The sequence below is a fragment of the Strix uralensis genome, chromosome 18 (assembly GCF_047716275.1).
Source record: "Strix uralensis isolate ZFMK-TIS-50842 chromosome 18, bStrUra1, whole genome shotgun sequence".
NCBI lineage: Eukaryota > Metazoa > Chordata > Aves > Strigiformes > Strigidae > Strix > Strix uralensis.
Window position 1 is genome coordinate 7,644,044 of NC_133989.1, and position 13,124 is coordinate 7,657,167.

Below are 13,124 nucleotides of genomic sequence, written 5' to 3' on the forward strand. Positions count from 1 at the left end.
TACAAAGCTTTAAGATTCTCAGCTGGAAAGAGACATAGAATTAAAAGTGTATAAACAAACATGAGCAAAAACCTGGAATAACAACTCTGTGTTTTGACACTAGAGTTTACAAGTTGCATTCAGTTTGTCTTCCCCAGCATTGCAAAATACCTTGCCTGTGACAGAGATTTGTCCCATGTAGTCTACCCATTCTCCTATGGCACTTTTACATTGTAGCATTTTAGAAAATGCAGGAGACTTCAAAAGCATTTTAGGGCCAAAATAGCAAAAAAACTTTTTCCAACAAGGAAAAAGAGTAGAGGTCAGGAGACAGGAATTGTGTAATATGTCACGAAACAAACCTCCTGAAATTACAGGTGTTAAGAAAATCCACTACCAATCTAAAGCTCTTTCCCACTGAGGAGTTATTTTGGTAATATCTAGTGTATTTGAAATGCGCTATATGAAAAGCACTCAGTTCACTTTGCAGGAGCTCAATGCTTTTGATATGTTTATTGGAAGTTCAGCTGTTGTATTTCAATGGGGTTTCCAAGCACATCACAGTCTCTTAAATCCTGGTGGGGAGTTCTTCGCTTGATGGGATTTCCAAGCTTTATGTAAAGAATATGCTACTGTTGTTTCCCAAGGGGTAGGACTAGCAATTACTTCTGCTTAGGAGGCAGCTCTAAAACTTGGACTTTGGGTACTGATTAAATATTTTAGTGATGAAAAAGATATTCTGCGATACAGCCTTTCTGTACTTCTACAACAGTCCCCGTCAGATACAGTCCCCGTCAGATCTTCTACAGAAGCATCACACTGGGAGATCATTTTTCAGGGAATATTCTCTCCTGACATCTGAGACTGCAGAAATCAAACCACATTTTTTTCTGTAGCAAAAGAGAAGCATAGAGGAATATGTATCATAAGCTATTTAGTTTTGATCTTCAGATATTTTCTGGTCTTTGACCTAAAAATATTCCTTGCTATAGCATAGAAGCAAAGAGGGCTTTTCACTCACACTTGTCATTAGCTGTTACAATTATTAGAAAGTATTGGGAAGTCTTGTGGATAGACATCTGTGGGACAATGGTGACATCTTCGCTGTTACAGGTGCCTCAGTGGAGTGATACTCCTGTGAGGATATGCCCCCAAAATTCAGTTCAAGAGCCCTGTAACTAGTGTTGCTTTACTCTTAAGATAACCCTTGATATGTTCTAAAGGTCACAAGAAAAGATCTTGCTGAAAATTAAAGGCTTGTTTTTGAGATCTCTTAAAAGGGAGGGGAGGAAGAAGTGAAGGCTGAAAATGCCCTTAGAACTGCACTTACCAGAAATTGAGGCAATCATTAGCTCTCTCAGCTCCAGGCCTAGCTGAGCTACAAATATACTACCTTCCCTGCCAGAGAGTTACATCACGACCACAGAAGTTAAATAGAACCTTTTCCATTCTGTAATTTAAAAACAGCTTAATAGAGAAGATTTCGTATTAACAGGGTGGTTTCTTCCCTGTAGCAGAGATGAACATGGAAAAATTGACCTGTGCCCAGTTTAGTCTTGACTTGCCTATTCCAGACTCTTCTAAAGAGATCGTTTCACAGGCACTAAGCTGTGACCCTTCAAATGAGTTCATTTTGATTCCTTAAATAGACAGGTGTCCACAGAGCACACAAATTGTCTCTTCTTGTCTGGTTTCTCAGAAGAACTTATCATTGAACAAAGCCCAAACCGCACTCAGTCTACAAAGACAGCAAGACGTGTTTTCAGTAGAACTGATTCAAAGAAAATAAATCACAAGAATATCAACTTGTTGTGGTGTTTCCCTAAAAAAAAAATTTGCAAACCTTTGAACCAGCTTTAATTTTAAAGCTTGCCTAGAAAGTGCTCTGGTCTTGTGGCCCATGATCTCGTAAAAGAAAATCACTGACAGAGAGCAGCAAGATTGGGAAGAACGTGTATGAAAATCACAGAAAAAGTCTGCAGTGAGATGTCGTGCTTTTGTACATTTTTCTCTGTATTGATCACTGCTACCTTGGTCTTTTTATTGTTATTAATTTGACTTTGAAGCATGTGCCTTTATGAGGCTCAGGTTCCATGTCAAACCCATCTTCTGATTATTCCTCTGCTTGTCCCTTGTCTAACACACCCATCTACCTGCACACTCTGCATCTTACCGTCAGACACTTAAATAAAGGGGATTAAGAGCTGAGTCATAAAATGCAACTTGGGAAAGATGAAAAAAGGTAGTGTGGGGTGGGAGAAAATCAAGTCCTCATTGTAGCATACCTGTCTTTCCTGGAAGTCCTCTGGTTTACAGTAGCTTTTTGTCTTGCAGCAAGAGTCACAGCCTCTCTGACTTCTCTTGCAAGGAGAGGACAGACAGCTGAGTACCCAGGTGACCGGGGCTGCTGTGTCCGTGATAGCTCCTCTCCTGCCTGCACTTAGCATGAAAAACCTTTGGCTCGCTCTGAGGGTTACTGTGCAGTTTCCGATTAAAAAACTCATGGCAATAACTGATTTTTGTCAGAATTTAATGGCTGCCAACACTAATATTGAAGGGAATTTTGCCTTCTCAGATGATGCACCCACATTGATAAATAGGTGGTTAGTCAGGCAGATAGGGTAAGAGCAGTCCACCCACCAAAGCTTGTTATTCCTCAGCTCCCTGCACTTTTTATTCCATCATTTCAAAGTGTAAATACTGAGGGAGGACCGAACTATCCAGCCACCTGTGCACTGCAGTATGAACACCACAGCCCCCGCCCCACGCTTCATGCAGATGCGCCCTCTCTGCCTCGCCCCCCTAAAAAGCCGAATTAAAAAAAAAAAAGAAAAAAAAAAAAAAAGAAAAGAAAAGAAAAAGAAAAAATAAAGAGCGAGAAATAGCGTTATGAGACGGTTCGCACCGACGGCAGGCGGCTTCGCCAGGGAGCGGGTGCCGCTACCTGCCGCGCTGGCCGCCGCCTGCCTCCCGCTCGCCACCGCCGCGGGCTCGGCAGCCACCGGGAGCCTCCCCGCAGCAACGCGGGCGGAGGCGCGGACCGGCTGGCGCGGTGCCCTCCTGCCTCGCTTGAACCCTTTCATGAACCGCTTGCCCCGCAGCCTCTCCGGGCCGGGCCGGGCCGGGCCAGCCGGCCCCACCTCACCCCACCCAGGGCTCCCATTGGCCCCCGATGAAAGTCCAGCCGGGCCGCCGGTGTATATAGATACATCCCTGCGGATGGGCGCCCGGCTCCGCGGCTATGGGCGGCTGCAGCATCTTCCTCCGGCACCCCGCCCTCACCTGCGGCCGCTCCGCGCCGAGCCCCGCGGGGCGCGGAGCCCTCGCGCAGCGGTTGCTCGCCTCGTCCCTCTGCGCCCTGCGCCCGGAGGCGACCCCCCCTCGGCGGGGCGGCGGGCACCCGCTGGCCGCGCTGCCCGGGCCGCGCAGCTGGCCGCTGATGGGCAGCCTGCCCGACGTCCTCTGGAAGGGGGGGCTCAAGAGGCAGCATGAGACGCTGGTGAGGCGGGCGGAGGGATGGGGATGCTGCGGGGCGTGGAGGGGGGGGGAAGCAGGGGAGCGCCTCGCACTCACCGGGGTGGGGGCATGTCTCTTCTGCGCCCCCAGGCTGAGTACCACAGGAGGTTTGGCAAGATTTTCCGCATGAAGCTGGGGGCTTTCGACTCGGTGCACATCGCAGCCCCCTGCCTCCTGGAAGCCTTGTACCGCCGGGAGAGCGCCTGCCCCCAGCGCCTGGAGATTAAGCCCTGGAAAGCCTATCGGGACTATCGCGACGAGGGCTACGGGCTGCTGATCCTGTGAGTGGCACCGACAGCATCCGGGCGGCCCCGGAGAGGTGCAGGGGGGCCGGTTGCTCCCTGCAGGGGCGGGGGGTGGGTAGCGGGTGCGGGCGAGAGTTTTTGGGCTGTTTCCGAGGTGTCCGGGGGATGCTGCGGGCGGGCGGCCGCCACCAGCCAACCTGCCGCGCCCGGCTCCGCGGGGCCCGGCGACGGCTGCGCTCCCGCGGGCGGCTGTGCCACCCAGCGCCCGCCCCGAGCAGGTTTCTCATTCTCTGTGCCGGGAGCAGGTCTCATCCCCTGTCCCCCGAGAAGCGGCTGAGGCGATGGAGGATGGAGATGTCTTGCTACACGTGTCGTGCGTTTGGGTTTTTTTTCTTCTTTTGTTTCTTTTTTAAGTCTTTCTCTTTCCAACCTCGCTGTTCTGAACACAACCTAGGGAAGGCAAGGACTGGCAGAGGGTGAGAAGTGCCTTTCAAAAGAAATTAATGAAACCCAGGGAAGTTGCAAAACTGGACACCACGATCAATGAGGTACTGTGCTTTGAGAAATTCTTTCTCTATCCCCGCTCCCCTGGAAACCTGGGAAATAAAAGCAGATCAAATGATCCGGTTTACCGGGATAGCTGTTGATTTGCTCTGCAGTGGTAAAACCATGAGTTCATACTCTGAAATCATTCAGGGAATAATAAGTGCAAACTGATTATCAGGTCTGACCAAACGTGAGACCACACAGAAACCTGTAGTTGAGATTGGCATTCTCCACAGAACAATACGTTACTCCACAATGACACGGGCTCCTGCAAATAGAGCTTTTGCTTACTTCTCTTGCATTCAGTGTTTTTTGCCTTTACCCCTTCATTCTTATGTTCCTCCGGTCAGGGAACACCTCCCTCTTTTACTTCTGTGTTCCTCATTGAGTTTGAGGAGCATCTGTGATAAACAGCTTAATCTTCTTTATTGTGAAACTCCCCTATTATCCCAGCATCAGACTGAAGCATTTCATCCCTGTGGAGGAAAGCTCAGTTCGTTAAAGTAAAGCAGTAATAACATGAGAGTCGTGTAAAATCCAAACGTGTTAACACAGGGGAAAATTGAATCTTGGTCAAAGAACATGAAACATAAGTATTCCTCCCTTATGCAAGCTTGTTATCTATTTAAAAAACAGTTGAAATGCTAAATTATACAGGATTTTTATTAGTTGATGTCATTTTATTCCCTTCTTTTCTCTGCTCTCCTCTGCTTAGGTTCTGGAGGAATTCATGCACAGAATAGATGATGTTTGTAACCACAATGGACAGATGGAAGATGTCTATTCAGAATTCAACAAATGGTCATTTGAAAGTAAGTTGGTTTTTGCCAAAAAGTGGTATGCATGTTGTACCTGCACTCCAATTGAAGTACAATCAGTGATGAATGTGTAGGCTGATTATTTCCAAACTATCAGCTACAATATAATGGAAAGTGGGTTGCAGAAAAGCCAAGGAACTAGGAGTCCATGTGTAAAATTCACCAGCAGCTATACAAACTCTTCTGTCTGGTTGTCTATCTGGCTTGTAAAAAAAATAAAATGTTATAGTGATTTATAAATACAGAACTTTGGGGGAATCGCAGTGCATTTATCTAGAGTGGGGTCAGATAGCACATGACCATTTTTGTCCATCTGATATTTATTAATTATCAGCAGCACAAGATCAATTAAATGATCCAATAACAGTGAAGAAGTAGTCATTGTAGACAAGGGTTAGAAAATCCCATTTAAAACGTTTACATTGGGATTGAGAAGCACTGGAATAAGTTACCAAGAAAGGAGCCTCCATCTTTAGAAACCTTTCAGAGTACAGTAGGGAACTACCTGCCAGGAATGACTTAGGGCAGAAGAAACTGCATCAGTGGTTCCCAAAAGGAAGGATGGTTGGGTATAGTGTGTAACTGAGTGAGCTCTGCCAGACCTGTCTGCTCTTGGCTGGCTCATTTCAGCAACCTGTGTACTGAAAGTGGGTTTTTTTCCACTGTCAGTGGTGATGGCTGCTTTTGGAAAGGGAGAAATAGGAAGTGACAGCTTTAAAATAAAAAAAATCAAGTGGAAAGAAGTGGAAACTAGTGGAGTGTGGGATGTTGCCAGTGTTTGCAAGTGTTTTCTGGCTGTGGAAAGGGCTAGGAGACACTGGAGTAGATGGCCTCTTCAGGCTCAGTTTTCCTGTGACTCAGTTGTCTTCCGTAGCATTGCCTAATAGCTTATTTGCCAAATATGCCAGCCCTGCTTGGCAGAATGATCTGCTGCTTGTGAGGGCACCAGTGGTGATTCTTATTTGTGAAGATACTAGCTAGATACACTGCTACCTGGGTCTGAGGCAAATGTGCAGAAGGCGTTTTGAAGTGCTGCTCTCAGGGGTGTGTATCACAGAACATTTTTCAGAAGGATAATCCAAGACATTCCTTGACAATAAATGGTGGACACCATGCACCCTTTTGTTTATATAATTTAATGGTAATATTGCTTAACAACAGGTATCTGTCTGGTGCTGTACGGAAAGAGGTTTGGTCTCCTACAGCAGGATGTAGAAGAAGAAAGTTTGAACTTCATCAAGGCTGTAAAAACGGTATGGAAGAGTCTTTATTGGGGCTGTAGTGATTTTCTACCCCTACTACTAAGGAGAGGGTACAAGTTTAAGTGGGTCACTTGAAAAAAGAAACTCAAGCTTCTGTGCTACATGTGTGTTGGCAGCCTTGCACATCTGAGGTGGCACTTGTATGTGCAAAACTGGTACTGAACATCTGTCTCGTTTATGAAATGTCTAAATCTGTAGGAGAAAAACGCTGTATGGACATCAGGGTAATCCTGGAAATAGAGTTGTCAGGTTGGTTGGTTAACTTTCCTCTCCCTCTGAGACACCTGTTGTGCAACACTGCTGTTTGTTGGGTGGGGCTCTCGGAGTTGTCTGGGATTATGCAAATACACTGGATTTGGAGGTTAGTCATTCCTGCAAGCACACCTGCTGTGCATTTTGCTGCAATTTGGTCTCCGGTGATACACATCTGCTTAATTTTAGCCATTTAGAAGATAGGCATCTAGCCTAGCCTAGTTTTTTAGCTCCATCTGTCGTCAAGGGAGAGGGATGCACTGCCAAAGGGTGACTTGTCCCATTGTAAAACAGGTGCCTAAAATGGATAGAATGAATCACCCACTGGAGAAGCCTCCTATCCTTCACTGACTGTCCCTAATTTTTAGCTGGTTATGGTCTAAGTAGGTTGAGACCCGTCCTTTTGGTCCAGGATGGCAAATCTGCCAGAATCGACTTCCTGAAAATTGCCTCCTACTCTACAGTCTAATTTTTTTCAGAGATTGCAAGTAGATAGACAAAAGAAAGATTTCAAAAACTCTTTCTCCACCACAGATGATGGCTACTTTTGGAATGATGATGGTGACCCCCGTGGAACTTCACAAGGGTCTGAACACAAAAGTCTGGCAAGCTCATACTAAAGCATGGGATGATATATTTAAAACAGGTTCTTGTTTTAAACATGATTCTCTCCTTTCCCTTCGTCTCCGTTTCCTGCTTGATGGAATTAACTTTCTTCATACTTGCTACTACCTTATGCTGCTGTTAATTGCTGCCCTCAGCACAGATTGGACACCTCCACTGCAGCTAACCACACACCTATTCCAAGCAGGGAGCACTGTTTTCTTATGACTAACACTTAGGTCTGGTTGTGGGGCAAAACTCAATCTGAAGGGAAGCCCCAGAAATTTCAGAGCTGGCGAGTCATGAGTCCACTTTAACCTGTCATAAAAGTAAATAGCCAGAAAGTGTATAATCTCTTTAAAGGCAAGGTATACAAGTGAGAAAAGGGACCTCCCTCCAAGGGACCTCAAAGGGAGTTGTTTTCTTGAGAAACAATAATTTTACATGCAACAAAAGCCTGTTTGCTAATAAAAAGAAATGACAGGTTTTCTGAACAACCTGGAATATAGTCATAATTCTTAAAAACAGAAGCAATTTAAATCATAAGGTACAGTTTGGCTTTTTGACAACATTTTCTGTCTATTTAAGATGAATTGGCCTTCAAGGTTACAAAAATTACTCTAACTGCAGATATACAGTTAAGTTTATATTTTTCAATATTTTGCTAGACAGTGACAGTTATAGCTAAAGAGTAAGAAAGGTTTTGGCACTTGGATGATTGTAACGCTGAGTGATATATTTCTCTTAGGTATTTGAGTACTTGATACTTCAGGACTTTTGGTTATGCCAGCCACGCGTGCATTTATTTTATTGCTTCTTAGTTTATGGGTTTTAGGAAAGACACTTTAAACAAGTTTTGTTCTGAAAATCCAGTTTGACACCTTCACTTGACATGAATAGCTCCTCACTAGGAACTGGTGTTAACAACTGGGATATTCATGAGAAAGGGTGGGCAAAAATCTAGTCCTCTATATTTAAAAAAAATATATGGCATGTAGAAATTTGGCATCTATTTTTGCCTTCAACTATTAAATCAAAGGCTTAAATTTCCCCTTGGGGAGTCTGAGTGCTAAGTCTCTTTGATTTTTAACACCTTGATCCCTTTTGAAAATCCAGGCTAATAAATTTTACACACTTGTATTTCTGTTTGCTAAATATTTCACTCAACACATCACTAATTTCCTTTCCTAATTTAAGAAAGCAGAGTTCCTAATAGTTCGCAGGAGATCCTTCTGTTCAGAAGTGATTTTTGTGACTGAGTTTTTTGTCTAAAAAGTGGAAATACCATTATTTATTCAGTATAATGCTCATTCTTGAAAAAAAAGCACAGCTTGGTATCTTCTTTCCGAAATCCTGCATGTGAGACATATTTTTACTTGTATTTTTAGTGATTTTCCATTATTAACTCCTGCTCCTCCCTCCTCAGTCAAGCATTCAATTGACTGTCGACTGGAAAAACACTCTGCAAACCCTCGGGAGGATTTTCTGTGTGACATCTATTCTGGAGGTCAGCTTTCCAAGAAGGAGCTGTATGCTGCCATTGCAGAGCTCCAGATTGCCGGAGTTGAAACGGTAAACCTGAATTTCCAAGAGTTTATTAAAATTGGCATCCTTCCAATTCCCTTCTTTCTTCCATAACCTAACCATCACAACATCTGAGAATGAGTTAATCCTGTAGTTACTTCAGTGGCCTAAATGCAAGTGAATTTTTACCTGAAATCACTAGATTCTTTCTTCTGTTTGTTACTCCTAGAGAACTACTGTGATGGCCCCTAATCTCTTAGGTTTACAAAATACCATGAGGCAATGGCCAACTGTAAATGTTGCTTTGAACTTTTGGCAACTTCTTGTTTCTGTCATCACAAATGGAGGTCTTACGTTTCTTTTTGGTTTGTTTCAGACAGCCAATAGTTTAGTGTGGGCTTTGTATAACATTTCACGTAATCCACATGTTCAGCAGAAGCTTTTCCAGGAAATCCAGAGTGTTTTGGCTGCTAATGAGAGTCCAAGTGCTGAGAACTTGAAGAATATGCCTTACCTAAAAGCATGTCTGAAAGAATCCATGAGGTAAAATTCTCAAATAATGTGTAAAAAGCAAAATGATCACAAAGGTTTTTTACCAGCTGCTGTGCACTAGGGAGAAAGAATTTTCTAGTATATATAATTTTGTTCACCTTGTTGTTTAAGGTAAACTGTGATAGATACAGGAAGAAAAAATGCGGGAAATCTAACGCATTTTGTTTCTTTCACTGTAGGTTAACACCATCAGTGCCATTTACCACTCGCACCATTGACACAGAAATGCTTCTGGGAGATTATGTCCTGCCCAAAGGGGTAAGTCAATTAATTTAGCTTACTAGAATATTTTGTCATTGAGTAACTGTCCTGTAAACCACTGAAGTGGGTCATATTTCAGTCTCAAAATGACTTTGCCAAAGGATGAGTCCCAGGATGAGGAATGAGGAATTCACACCAAGAATTCCCATAAACTGAAAACCATACCTGCCTGCGCTGCTGTTGGATTTAGACAAAAATATTTTGGTGTGCTATTTCAAAAAAATTTTTCAAACTTTCCCATGATTTTCCGAGGAAACTATGACCTTTTCTGTGTTTGAATTAATCTTCAGAGAATTAAACATCTTCTGAGGAAATTGCCTTGCCTTTACTGTTGCATTATTCTTTTTCATTAACAAGCTGATTCACTTGGTAGCTCTAAGCCAATTTGTAATGAGACTCTCTCTGTGGCTTTGTTGACAGACCGTACTAATGATAAATAGCCATGCCCTGGGTTGCAATGAAGAGTATTTTAATGGCTGGACTCATTTTAAACCAGAACGCTGGTTTCAGAAGAACTTAATAAATCCTTTTTCTCATGTTCCATTTGGCATTGGGAAGAGGATGTGCATCGGGCGCCGCGTAGCAGAACTACAGCTTCACTTGGCCCTTTGCTGGGTAAATGCTCTAAACTGGCATCCTGTACACAATGCATGGTTGTTCAACATTTAACCTGATCAGAAGATCTAGAAGCCAAAGCATGCTAACTGAAATGTTTGTGTTTCAGCTCATTCGCAAATACCAAATTGTAGCAACTGACAACAAACCAGTAGAAACACTCCATTCAGGAATACTGATTCCCAGCCGGGAGCTTCCCATTGCATTTCACAGACGATAAGGTACGTGCATGAGAGTCTCCTGAGTACATGAGACTTTTCTTTGAACCTCATTTGGAGTTTTCATAGAACTGTGAGTGTAGGAGAACAGATGTTTTTCTAAGCTGTATTCTCACAATGTGAGATTTATTAAATGCCATCATGTTTTGTTACTTTTAACAGAAAACATTCTATGTACTGAGAAGACAAATTTTGTACAGCTTATGGCTCTGAAGTTACCCATCTAGTTTTAAACTCCAAGAGAGCATGTCTTCTGTGCATGATGGGGATCAGAAATGGGGAAATCAAAATGTATATACTGTTGGAGAAAATAATAGCCATTATTTTGTTGTAATATAACTTCTCTACTGCATTTCTAGAAGATATTTCCTGAAAAATAGCATTTAAGCATCAATGTACAGATTTAAAAGAAAATGCCCTAGTGAAGGAAAGTACACCAGTGCACTACAGAGTTTAGATAAGAAAACTTGATTTTAGGCAGAAGGTCAAAGAAAAGAAATATCTATTTGTAAATAGTAGTGAAATGTTGCAACTTGGTTCAAAAAAATTGAATGTAAGATTTTCTCTGCCCACAAGCTTATAAAAATAACAAAAAAACTAATTGTATAAAAATTTAATTTGGAAAACTGGGTCTTTGATCTAGAGCTAAGTCCTCAAATAATAAATCAAATGACATTTAAATACTATGGGAGATATTTTTTTGCTGGCCAACACCACAGGAAAATGTATAATCTGAGTAAGGGTATTTAACTCTTTTAACTGAAGTGTGTTCGGGGACATGTGGTTGTAAATAATTGATCACTATATAGATTCTTTTTCTCTTTAATACAGCTTGTAGAAAATAGTGACAGCCCTGCTGCTGCCTTCTCTGAAAAAATATACTTCGACTGGGAAAGTCAAAGCCTATGGTAACCGGTGGAGAAACTGCTACACATGTCCCATGAACAATTGCTGAGCCAGAAACAGTACCAAGAAAAGCTCCCATACTGTTTTGCTGGAAAAATGTGGTTAGTTAGTTCAGCTGTACTTAACAGTGTTAAAAAGCAAAGAAAAATACCATGCACGTTCATATACCTGTGCAAATATACTGATGTAGTGCAGCTGAGGGACTGTACAGGATAGAGCTTGACAATGAGCTGTGGAGTGTTACGTATAGTTCTTGTTAGTGCACAGTGAAATTGTTATAGCTTCAAGCCGTTCAACAGGCTAGCTTGGAAAGAGCTAGTTTCCAGTTTGTGGGTATCATATAGGACACCCTGGGGGAACAACAGTCACGACTGAACTGGCTCTGTTAGCTCAGAGCTGAAGATCTTTCAGAAATCAGCTTGAAGGAAAAGAAACTCGCATAGTCCTTATCAAATTACCAATGTCATGAATTAATCTGTGAAGTAAGATAGCAGTCTTTAATAGGGCTAACAACAGGACTTAAAAATTAGGATAATTAAAGAAGTGTACTTTCCCTAACGTTATTCACTTCCTTAATAAAAGGGAAATAAGGACAAAGATATGTAACAGGATATATTCCTCATACCTGCACAGTACTTCGGATGGTTTCAATACTGTGCCTGCCACATACTCTGCTCATACCCGTCATTTCATGCCTCCAACTCCCACACAAGCCATTTTATCACACCTTTACTGCAAAGCCTTAGTGGTCTTTTATTGCACGGAAGGCCTGATCCATAAATGGAATCACTGGAATCCTATGGGTTCTGTCACTATTAAATGATGATTATCCTAACAGGATAGTTACTTCATCAGATGAGTAATATGAAATGTATGTTTCGAAGAACCACAGGAAATAAGGATCCTAAACATTTTGAAGAAATTTATTTCTTGTGGAGATTTCAATACCTGTATCTAAAGGTTAAAGTTGTCACTGCCCTGCATGTTATACTGTATGTTAGCTATTATGGTCACTAGTACATTTTTCCCATGATGCAGTTTCAAGTACAGGTTTATATATATAACCATAAATGGTTACTTTTACTTTTTTATGTTCTGGAATGATACAAGTTCTTAGCATTTCTTGGTCTGTCTCCTGCAATTTTTTTGTTTGTTTTCTTCTGCTGTTATACTCAGACACGTAAATGTAGCCATATTACAATGTGTAAAACAATTTGTGCATTATCTAAACTTTTCTAGTCAATTTGCTAATAGTCAATTTTGTAATAAAATATTTTTTTCTATAAATAGTCTTCCTTAGTTTATTATAAAGTCTTTGTAGCATTGCAAAAATCTTGTCTTTCATTGCAACTTCTTGCAAAAAAAATGTGGTACAGTTATCCCTCTGCTTAATATCCTCAATGGGTTTGAACTTGAAATTCTACAAAATCATAGAATCAAAGACCTTTAAGATCGAGTCCAACCATTAACCTAACAGTGCCAAATCCACCACTAAACCATGTCCCTAAGTGTCACCTCTACATGTCTTTTAAATACCTCCAGGGATGGTGACTTAACCACTCCCCTGGGCAGCCTGTTCCAATGCTTGATAACCCTTTCTGTGAAGAAACGTTTCCTAATATACAATCTAAACTTCCCCTGGCACAACTTGAGGCCATTTCCTCTTGTCCTATCACTTGTACTTGGGAGAAGAGACTGACCTCTTTTCAGGCTAAACAACCCTGGTCCCCTCAGCTGCTCCTCAGAGAACTTGTGCTCTAGACCCTTCCCCAGCTTTGTTGCTCTTCTTTGGCCACGCTCCAGCACCTCAATGTCTTTCTTGTAGTG

At 42.4% G+C, this 13,124-nt stretch overlaps 1 protein-coding gene across 1 annotated transcript; it reads left to right on the top strand.

The window, feature by feature from the left end:
- The first annotated feature begins 2,614 nt into the window (after positions 1–2,614).
- Positions 2,615–12,578, top strand: CYP24A1 (cytochrome P450 family 24 subfamily A member 1). The gene is made up of 12 exons (XM_074888207.1): positions 2,615–3,478; positions 3,586–3,776; positions 4,195–4,288; positions 5,002–5,098; positions 6,266–6,357; positions 7,153–7,264; positions 8,648–8,793; positions 9,122–9,288; positions 9,477–9,555; positions 9,979–10,173; positions 10,283–10,394; positions 11,223–12,578. The coding sequence occupies exons 1-11, from the start codon at positions 3,221–3,223 to the stop codon at positions 10,391–10,393; spliced, it is 1,542 nt and encodes a 513-aa protein (XP_074744308.1). The 5' UTR covers positions 2,615–3,220; the 3' UTR covers position 10,394; positions 11,223–12,578.
- Positions 12,579–13,124: the final 546 nt, after the last annotated feature.

Coding starts and splice junctions, on each gene's coding strand:
- CYP24A1 (XM_074888207.1), top strand. CDS start 3,221: ATGGGCGGCTGCAGCATCTTCCTCCGGCACCCCGCCCTCACCTGCGGC. Junction 5,099..6,265: donor CAACAAATGGTCATTTGAAA/GTAAGTTGGTTT, acceptor GCTTAACAACAG/GTATCTGTCTGGTGCTGTAC. Junction 9,556..9,978: donor ATTATGTCCTGCCCAAAGGG/GTAAGTCAATTA, acceptor CTTTGTTGACAG/ACCGTACTAATGATAAATAG.